The sequence below is a fragment of the Scardinius erythrophthalmus genome (assembly GCF_964197995.2).
Source record: "Scardinius erythrophthalmus genome assembly, chromosome: 5".
In the NCBI taxonomy this organism is placed as follows: Eukaryota; Metazoa; Chordata; class Actinopteri; order Cypriniformes; family Leuciscidae; genus Scardinius; species Scardinius erythrophthalmus.
In genome coordinates, this window is record NC_138225.1 from 55,029,986 (window position 1) to 55,040,405 (window position 10,420).

Consider the following 10,420-nt stretch of genomic DNA (forward strand, 5'->3'; position numbering starts at 1 on the left):
CACTCTAATATGAGGATTTGATGCTCAGGAAACATGATTATTATCAATGTTAAAAAAACATCATATTTTTGTGGAAACCGTCATACATTTTATTTTTCAGGATTCTTTGATGAATATGAAGTTGAAAAGAACCGCATTTATTTGAAATAGAATATTTTGTAACATAATAAATGTCTTTACTATCACTTTTGATCAATTTAATGTGTACTTGCTGATTAAAAGCCGTATGTCTAACCTTGGTGTGTTCCAAATTTGAAGTTGATATCACTAAAACTGAGCAGTTTAAAGGTTTTAAAGCAGCGTTTCCCGTTTACCTGCGAACACATGGACGTTGTCTGCGGCGCTGGTGGTCATCTGGCGCTCCTGGACTCTGGTGACCCGTCCGCGGGGAAACACCACCACGATGTCCACTTCACTGAGACCCAACACGCTTCTGATGGCCGAGCCGCCCGTGTCGCCGGACGTTCCTGAAAGATCATCAGCTCTGAATCTCCATCGCAGGACATGAGACGAGCCCACATGTTTCCAGAAGTCAGAATTCAACGCAATAAGAATCAACTATCCCAGACAGCAACATAGTGTCGGCCCAGATCCGGCCCACATCTGGGCCATGAGGAATCCATGTGTACCAGATGTGAGCCGGATCTGGGCCGACACTATGTTGCTGTATGGGATAGTTGATTCTGATTGGTCAATCTTATTGCGTTGAATTCTGAATTCCGGAGAAAGCCAGAACTGACAAATTTTAACTCAGAATCTGGAAAAAAGTCAGAATTGCGAGATTTAAACTCAGAATTACGGAAAAAGTCAGAATTGCGAGATTTAAACTCAGAATTCCAGAAAAAAAGTCAGAATTGCGAGATTTAAACTCAGAATTACGGAAAAAGTCAGAATTGCGAGATTTAAACTCAGAATTCCAGAAAAAAAGTCAGAATTGCAAGATTTAAACTCAGAATTACGGAAAAAGTCAGAATTGAGAGATTTAAACTCAGAATTCCAGAAAAAAAGTCAGAATTGCAAGATTTAAACTCAGAATTCCAGGAAAAAGTCAGAATTGAGAGATTTAAACTCAGAATTCCAGGAAAAAGTCAGAATTGAGAGATTTAAACTCAGAATTCCAGAAAAAAAGTCAGAATTGCAAGATTTAAACTCAGAATTACGGAAAAAGTCAGAATTGCGAGATTTTAACTCAGAATTCCAGAAAAAAAGTCAGAATTGCAAGATTTAAACTCAGAATTACGGAAAAAGTCAGAATTGAGAGATTTAAACTCAGAATTCCAGAAAAAAAGTCAGAATTGCAAGATTTAAACTCAGAATTACGGAAAAAAGTCAGAATTGCGAGATTTAAACTCAGAATTCCAGAAAAAAATCAGAATTGCGAGATTTAAACTCAGAATTCCAGAAAAAAGTCAGAATTGCGAGATTTAAACTCAGAATTCCAGGAAAAAGTCAGAATTGCGAGATTTAAACTCAGAATTCCAGGAAAAAGTCAGAATTGAGAGATTTAAACTCAGAATTCCAGGAAAAAGTCAGAATTGAGAGATTTAAACTCAGAATTCCAGGAAAAAGTCAGAATTGCGAGATTTAAAGTCAGAATTACGGAAAAAGTCAGAATTGTGAAATTTAAACTCAGAATTCCAGAAAAAAAGTCAGAATTGCGAGATTTAAACTCAGAATTACGGAAAAAGTCAGAATTGCGAGATTTAAACTCAGAATTCCAGAAAAAAAGTCAGAATTGCAAGATTTAAACTCAGAATTACGGAAAAAGTCAGAATTGAGAGATTTAAACTCAGAATTCCAGAAAAAAATCAGAATTGCGAGATTTAAACTCAGAATTCCAGGAAAAAGTCAGAACTGACAGATTTAAACTCAGAATTCCAGAAAGAAAGTCAGAATTGAGAGATTTAAACTCAGAATTGTGAGCCGGATCTGGGCCGACACTATGTTGCTGTATGGGATAGTTGATTCTGATTGGTCAATCTTATTGCGTTGAATTCTGAATTCTGGAGAAAGCCAGAACTGACAAATTTTAACTCAGAATCTGGAAAAAAGTCAGAATTGCGAGATTTAAACTCAGAATTACGGAAAAAGTCAGAATTGCGAGATTTAAACTCAGAATTCCAGAAAAAAAGTCAGAATTGAGAGATTTAAACTCAGAATTACGGAAAAAGTCAGAATTGCGAGATTTAAACTCAGAATTCCAGAAAAAAAGTCAGAATTGCAAGATTTAAACTCAGAATTACGGAAAAAGTCAGAATTGAGAGATTTAAACTCAGAATTCCAGAAAAAAAGTCAGAATTGAGAGATTTAAACTCAGAATTCCAGGAAAAAGTCAGAATTGAGAGATTTAAACTCAGAATTCCAGGAAAAAGTCAGAATTGAGAGATTTAAACTCAGAATTCCAGAAAAAAAGTCAGAATTGCAAGATTTAAACTCAGAATTACGGAAAAAGTCAGAATTGCGAGATTTAAACTCAGAATTCCAGAAAAAAAGTCAGAATTGCAAGATTTAAACTCAGAATTACGGAAAAAGTCAGAATTGCAAGATTTAAACTCAGAATTACGGAAAAAAGTCAGAATTGCGAGATTTAAACTCAGAATTCCAGAAAAAAAGTCAGAATTGCAAGATTTAAACTCAGAATTACGGAAAAAGTCAGAATTGAGAGATTTAAACTCAGAACTCCAGAAAAAAATCAGAATTGCGAGATTTAAACTCAGAATTCCAGGAAAAAGTCAGAACTGACAGATTTAAACTCAGAATTCCAGAAAGAAAGTCAGAATTGAGAGATTTAAACTCATAATTGTGAGCCGGATCTGGGCCGACACTATGTTGCTGTATGGGATAGTTGATTCTGATTGGTCAATCTTATTGCGTTGAATTCTGAATTCCGGAGAAAGCCAGAACTGACAAATTTTAACTCAGAATCTGGAAAAAAGTCAGAATTGCGAGATTTAAACTCAGAATTACGGAAAAAGTCAGAATTGCGAGATTTAAACTCAGAATTACGGAAAAGGTCAGAATTGCGAGATTTAAACTCAGAATTCCAGAAAAAAAGTCAGAATTGCAAGATTTAAACTCAGAATTACGGAAAAAGTCAGAATTGCGAGATTTAAACTCAGAATTCCAGAAAAAAAGTCAGAATTGCAAGATTTAAACTCAGAATTCCAGAAAGAAAGTCAGAATTGAGAGATTTAAACTCAGAATTGTGAGCCGGATCTGGGCCGACACTATGTTGCTGTATGGGATAGTTGATTCTGATTGGTCAATCTTATTGCGTTGAATTCTGAATTCCGGAGAAAGCCAGAACTGACAAATTTTAACTCAGAATCTGGAAAAAAGTCAGAATTGCGAGATTTAAACTCAGAATTACGGAAAAAGTCAGAATTGCGAGATTTAAACTCAGAATTCCAGAAAAAAAGTCAGAATTGAGAGATTTAAACTCAGAATTACAGAAAAAGTCAGAATTGCGAGATTTAAACTCAGAATTCCAGAAAAAAAGTCAGAATTGCAAGATTTAAACTCAGAATTACGGAAAAAGTCAGAATTGAGAGATTTAAACTCAGAATTCCAGAAAAAAAGTCAGAATTGCAAGATTTAAACTCAGAATTCCAGGAAAAAGTCAGAATTGAGAGATTTAAACTCAGAATTCCAGGAAAAAGTCAGAATTGAGAGATTTAAACTCAGAATTCCAGAAAAAAAGTCAGAATTGCAAGATTTAAACTCAGAATTACGGAAAAAGTCAGAATTGCGAGATTTTAACTCAGAATTCCAGAAAAAAAGTCAGAATTGCAAGATTTAAACTCAGAATTACGGAAAAAGTCAGAATTGAGAGATTTAAACTCAGAATTCCAGAAAAAAAGTCAGAATTGCAAGATTTAAACTCAGAATTACGGAAAAAAGTCAGAATTGCGAGATTTAAACTCAGAATTCCAGAAAAAAATCAGAATTGCGAGATTTAAACTCAGAATTCCAGGAAAAAGTCAGAATTGCGAGATTTAAACTCAGAATTCCAGGAAAAAGTCAGAATTGAGAGATTTAAACTCAGAATTCCAGGAAAAAGTCAGAATTGAGAGATTTAAACTCAGAATTCCAGGAAAAAGTCAGAATTGCGAGATTTAAAGTCAGAATTACGGAAAAAGTCAGAATTGTGAAATTTAAACTCAGAATTCCAGAAAAAAAGTCAGAATTGCGAGATTTAAACTCAGAATTACGGAAAAAGTCAGAATTGCGAGATTTAAACTCAGAATTCCAGAAAAAAAGTCAGAATTGCAAGATTTAAACTCAGAATTACGGAAAAAGTCAGAATTGAGAGATTTAAACTCAGAATTCCAGAAAAAAAATCAGAATTGCGAGATTTAAACTCAGAATTCCAGGAAAAAGTCAGAACTGACAGATTTAAACTCAGAATTCCAGAAAGAAAGTCAGAATTGAGAGATTTAAACTCAGAATTGTGAGCCGGATCTGGGCCGACACTATGTTGCTGTGTGGGATAGTTGATTCTGATTGGTCAATCTTATTGCGTTGAATTCTGAATTCTGGAGAAAGCCAGAACTGACAAATTTTAACTCAGAATCTGGAAAAAAGTCAGAATTGCGAGATTTAAATTCAGAATTACGGAAAAAGTCAGAATTGCGAGATTTAAACTCAGAATTCCAGAAAAAAAGTCAGAATTGAGAGATTTAAACTCAGAATTACGGAAAAAGTCAGAATTGCGAGATTTAAACTCAGAATTCCAGAAAAAAAGTCAGAATTGCAAGATTTAAACTCAGAATTACGGAAAAAGTCAGAATTGAGAGATTTAAACTCAGAATTCCAGAAAAAAAGTCAGAATTGAGAGATTTAAACTCAGAATTCCAGGAAAAAGTCAGAATTGAGAGATTTAAACTCAGAATTCCAGGAAAAAGTCAGAATTGAGAGATTTAAACTCAGAATTCCAGAAAAAAAGTCAGAATTGCAAGATTTAAACTCAGAATTACGGAAAAAGTCAGAATTGCGAGATTTAAACTCAGAATTCCAGAAAAAAAGTCAGAATTGCAAGATTTAAACTCAGAATTACGGAAAAAGTCAGAATTGCAAGATTTAAACTCAGAATTACGGAAAAAAGTCAGAATTGCGAGATTTAAACTCAGAATTACGGAAAAAGTCAGAATTGTGAGATTTAAACTCAGAATTCCAGAAAAAAAGTCAGAATTGCAAGATTTAAACTCAGAATTACGGAAAAAGTCAGAATTGAGAGATTTAAACTCAGAACTCCAGAAAAAAATCAGAATTGCGAGATTTAAACTCAGAATTCCAGGAAAAAGTCAGAACTGACAGATTTAAACTCAGAATTCCAGAAAGAAAGTCAGAATTGAGAGATTTAAACTCATAATTGTGAGCCGGATCTGGGCCGACACTATGTTGCTGTATGGGATAGTTGATTCTGATTGGTCAATCTTATTGCGTTGAATTCTGAATTCCGGAGAAAGCCAGAACTGACAAATTTTAACTCAGAATCTGGAAAAAAGTCAGAATTGCGAGATTTAAACTCAGAATTACGGAAAAAGTCAGAATTGCGAGATTTAAACTCAGAATTACGGAAAAGGTCAGAATTGCGAGATTTAAACTCAGAATTCCAGAAAAAAAGTCAGAATTGCAAGATTTAAACTCAGAATTACGGAAAAAGTCAGAATTGCGAGATTTAAACTCAGAATTCCAGAAAAAAAGTCAGAATTGCAAGATTTAAACTCAGAATTCCAGAAAGAAAGTCAGAATTGAGAGATTTAAACTCAGAATTGTGAGCCGGATCTGGGCCGACACTATGTTGCTGCATGGGATAGTTGATTCTGATTGGTCAATCTTATTGCGTTGAATTCTGAATTCTGGAGAAAGCCAGAACTGACAAATTTTAACTCAGAATCTGGAAAAAAGTCAGAATTGCGAGATTTAAACTCAGAATTACGGAAAAAGTCAGAATTGCGAGATTTAAACTCAGAATTCCAGAAAAAAAGTCAGAATTGCGAGATTTAAACTTAGAATTACGGAAAAAGTCAGAATTGCGAGATTTAAACTCAGAATTGTGGGCCGGATCTGGGCCGACACTATGTTGCTGTCTGCGGGCAGATCTGAGACGGACGTCACTCCTTACCTACGAGTATTGTGGCCCGTTTGCCGTCTCTACGTAAGAAGTACTGCAGGAACTGAGCGGTGCAGCTCATGGCCAGATCCTTGAACGCCAGAGTCTCTCCATGGAACAGTTCCAGGATTGAGAGAGAATCCTTCAGATGAACCAGTCGCACCGCATCCGGTACGGAGAAGCTCGACAGCGCTCGTGCAATCAGCTCTACAGAGAGACAGACCCGAGGTTTGGAGAGACAGAAACATAAGCTGAAATTAAATCTAAGCTTTTAATGTTGTTTATGTCTATGTGGTGTTTTTAATCTGCTTTAAGACAAACCATGTGTAAGTTCATAAGTCGACAGCATTGCTGAGTATTTCCTCCTTAAAACTGCAGTGAACCAAAGACAGTCTCAAACACACGCTTTGAAATCGCTGGTGTTTCTGACGTCACAAACTACCTTGTAACCAATCAGATCAACGTGTGATCGTCAACCAGTGGATCTCTGAGCTGAGTGAGTGAGTGGAGGCGGGGCTGTGTGTGTGTGTGTGTGTGTGTGTGTGTGTGTGTGTGTGTGTGAGTGTGTGTGTGTGTGTGTGTGTGTGTGTGTGTGAGTGAGTGTGTGTATGTGTGTGTGTGTGTGTGTGTGTGTGTGTGTGTGTGTGTGTGAGTGTGTGTGTGTGTGAGTGTGTGTGTGTGTGTGTGTGTGTGTGTGTGTGTGTGTGTGTGTGTGTGTGTGTGAGTGTGTGTGTGAGTGTGTGTGTGTGTGTGTGTGTGTGTGTGTGTGTGTGTGTGAGTGTGTGTGTGTGTGTGTGTGTGTGTGTGTGTGTGTGTGTGTGTGTGTGTGTGTGTGTGTGTGGTCTCACCCTGCAGATGTGGTCTCGGGATCTCCTGCTCAGGGATATAGAGACTGCAGATCTCACACAGGAGCTGCTGATAGGACAGGCTCCTCCAGCTCCTCAGAGTCTCAGCGCTCAGCATCGGGATGTTCTCCGGCATGAACATTCCTCCGTCGGGAGCGTATCCGGAGAACAGCACATCTCTGAGCTGAGTGAGTGAGTGGAGGCGGGGCTGTGTGTGTGTGTGTGTGTGTGTGTGAGTGTGTGTGTGTGTGAGTGTGTGTGTGTGTGTGTGTGTGTGTGTGTGTGTGTGTGTGTGAGTGAGTGTGTGTGTGTGTGTGTGTGTGTGTGTGTGAGTGTGTGTGTGTGTGTGTGTGTGTGTGTGTGTGTGTGTGTGTGTGTGTGTGTGTGTGTGTGTGAGTGTGTGTGTGAGTGTGTGTGTGTGTGTGTGTGTGTGTGTGTGTGTGTGTGTGTGTGAGTGTGTGTGTGTGTGTGTGTGTGTGTGTGTGTGTGTGTGTGTGTGTGTGTGTGTGTGTGTGTGTGTGGTCTCACCCTGCAGATGTGGTCTCGGGATCTCCTGCTCAGGGATATAGAGACTGCAGATCTCACACAGGAGCTGCTGATAGGACAGGCTCCTCCAGCTCCTCAGAGTCTCAGCGCTCAGCATCGGGATGTTCTCCGGCATGAACATTCCTCCGTCGGGAGCGTATCCGGAGAACAGCACATCTCTGAAGCTGCGGCCCCGAGCGCCGGCACGCGTGCTGCAGTAACGCATCCTGAGGGGCGAGCGGAGCATTCAACGACTGGTTAGGACAGGGTTAGGTTATTTCAAATGTTTATTGTGAAACTAGCAAGAATAAAATAAGTTTAAACATTTTTTTAAATACTTTATGTCAGTTAATGTTAAGTCAACAAAAAAGTAAAAGTAACAAAAATGCTTTAAGTTAACTAATAACCCTTACAGTTAACCCTTATATCATTGAGATACTATACCAGTGAAAGCTCGATATCTTTATATTTTCTGTTTTCATTTTAAATGTTCAAGTCTCAAGTCTAGTTTAGAGCTAAACATGTTAACATAAGTTTGAACAAAGTTTTGTCATTTGCATTAGGTTTTCTTCTAATATGTCTATAGGTTTTTTTTCTTTCTTTTTTTCAAATGTTTCCTTGGCAACTAGCTAGAATAAAATAAGTTTAATTTAATTATTTTATGTCAGTTAATGTTTAGTCACGTAACAAAAATGTTTTTGGTTAACTATAACAACCCTGGTCTATAATAACTGATTTTGATTTCTATTCATAATCTTGTGTTGTGTTATCAAGTAAGAAGATACAGAAATGTCTAAGAGATTGTATATTATATTCCTGTAATTAGAAGGTTTACTCCGTAAAAACAACCAAACAAGCAGAAATCATTCCATGAGTTGACAAGTTCTCGTGTGAAGATCAAAGGTCAGTTGTGCTTCATAATTAAATCCTTCTGTTTCATTTACAGCAACTGTTTTTACTCCTGACTTTACTTTCATGTTCGTATTCATTTACATTATTTATGCTTTAGCAGTTAGCATGCGTTTACATCAAAAAGCGATTACAGTAGAGGAACAAAAGCGATCATCACACACTGAAGCAGTGTAAGTTAATAAGCTAATAATCATTACCTGGCAGACTGAGGTGTTCGAGTGTCTACAGTAACTCTCACTGTTACTCTGCTTTACTCCAGCTCTCTGCAGGGTCAGGGTTGCCAAGTCTGCGCTTCTCCTGTGGGATTTGCCTAAAGTTACCGCAGGGTTGAATGTTTGACACATTGCGAATATTGTATTTGACCGAAATTCTTGTATTGTATTATTTTAATCATTTTAAATTCTATATCAATGATAATACTGTGCTAGATTATGTGTTAGTGAGGGAGGAAACTGCCTTTGATCTCCTTTGTGAATACAATTCTGTTTTACATTACTACTATATAGTGATTTTAAAGTCGAAGTTGTGTATAACGAATAAAAGTGACAATAAAATCTGTATTTTAGGAATGTGCGTGGTTTTGATATATGTGGGACAGGGTCATTGGGTTTTGCTCGTTTTGTTCCCCGGATCTGGCAACCTCGATATCAGCGTCGGGCGGGACTTGGTGAATCGGACGCAACTGGTCAAAATAATAATAATAATAATTCTCACTACTTTTGTGTTTTACCGTATATTTTCGAGAGGATTATTGTTAAAGTAATCGGTGTCCTTTTCAGGTGTAAGTTATGTTGTGAAAAGCAGCACGGTGACGTCACTCTCACGTGATTCGTGTTACTTTACACATCGATTAGGAGAATAAACCAATCACATTTTTATTTTAGTTTGTGATTACAGTAGAACGTTTTTTATTTTGCTTGAATGGAATACGAGCATACCTCGATAAATACAAAGCGTAATGCATTTCCAACGAATCCTATTAAACAATGAATGACAAGAGAATTACAGTGAAGTGATTACAGATCTCTGATGAGACATAATATATAATATAGTAATATAATTATTAAATTCGGTTCAGCCAATCTGAAAATTTTATGGTCGTATTTTTGACATTGAAATTACAGGAAAGTGCTATCAAAAAAGGGATTTTATTATTAATAATACAATATAGCTGAGATAGCACATCAGTTTTGATTATAGGGGAGACCGGGGCTAGTTGTCACACTTTATCTTTTATTTGGGGTGGGTTTATTTTTGAAAGACAGTTTCTGCTTAGACATAAACCTTCAAACCTTGACTACTTTTTTAAAAGGTCATTATTGGCATTGATGGTTCTGTGAAGATCCTTTTAAATACATGGAAACTTCCCATTGCATTGAATATAAAAATGTTCTTCATACTAAGAAAGACCTGATAAATGAAAGGTACTTTGGGGAAACAAATGGTTCTTCTGTGGCATCACTGAAGAAAAAAACACTTTTGAAACCTTTATTTGTAAGAGTCTGTTCACAATCAATCAATCAATCAATCAATCAATCAATCAATCAATCAATCAATCAATCAATCAATCAATAATTTTAATAAACATACACATACAAACATACAGGAAATATATGTATATATATATATATATATATATATACATCAATTAATGCATATTGATGTTTATTCTTTTCAGCAGAATTTATACAAGTCAAAAAATATCCATGAAAGAGGTAATGTACAAAAATATCAAAACAGTGCAGTGATTGATGATAGTTATGAATCACAAGTCTGTAAAACTGCAATGGTTTATAGTTTATAAAGTTTCTACTGTATTCTGTGATTTATTGGAAATCATTGTTGTCTGAAACTCTTAGAGCTGCTTAATCAAAAGTTCGCAGCATTTAATCAAAGTTGTGTGAAAGTCTTTATTTCAGAGTAACCTTTGGACATTTATTCCACACTGAAGCTTAATCATAATCTGTCTTTATATAATCATATTGTGCATTGATAGGTTTAAAGTCTGATGTAAGAAGCCCTC

At 36.4% G+C, this 10,420-nt stretch overlaps 1 protein-coding gene across 7 annotated transcripts in view; it reads right to left on the reverse strand.

The window, feature by feature from the left end:
• thnsl2 (threonine synthase-like 2) overlaps positions 1–8,687 on the reverse strand; it is a 17,204-nt gene extending 8,517 nt beyond the window's left edge. For 5 of the 7 annotated variants that reach the window (XM_081366044.1, XM_081366049.1, XM_081366046.1 and 2 more), the window contains exons 1-4: positions 8,595–8,652; positions 6,964–7,739; positions 6,128–6,322; positions 315–467 (exon numbers count right to left, since the gene is read on the reverse strand). In XM_081366044.1, the coding sequence (XP_081222170.1) occupies positions 315–467; positions 6,128–6,322; positions 6,964–7,732 (1,117 nt within the window). In that variant the 5' untranslated portion in view covers positions 7,733–7,739; positions 8,595–8,652. Of the gene's footprint in view, positions 1–314; positions 468–6,127; positions 6,323–6,963; positions 7,740–8,594 lie in introns of all 7 variants that reach the window. The other 2 variants (XM_081366050.1, XM_081366045.1) reach the window with 2 other exon arrangements.
• Positions 8,688–10,420: the final 1,733 nt, after the last annotated feature.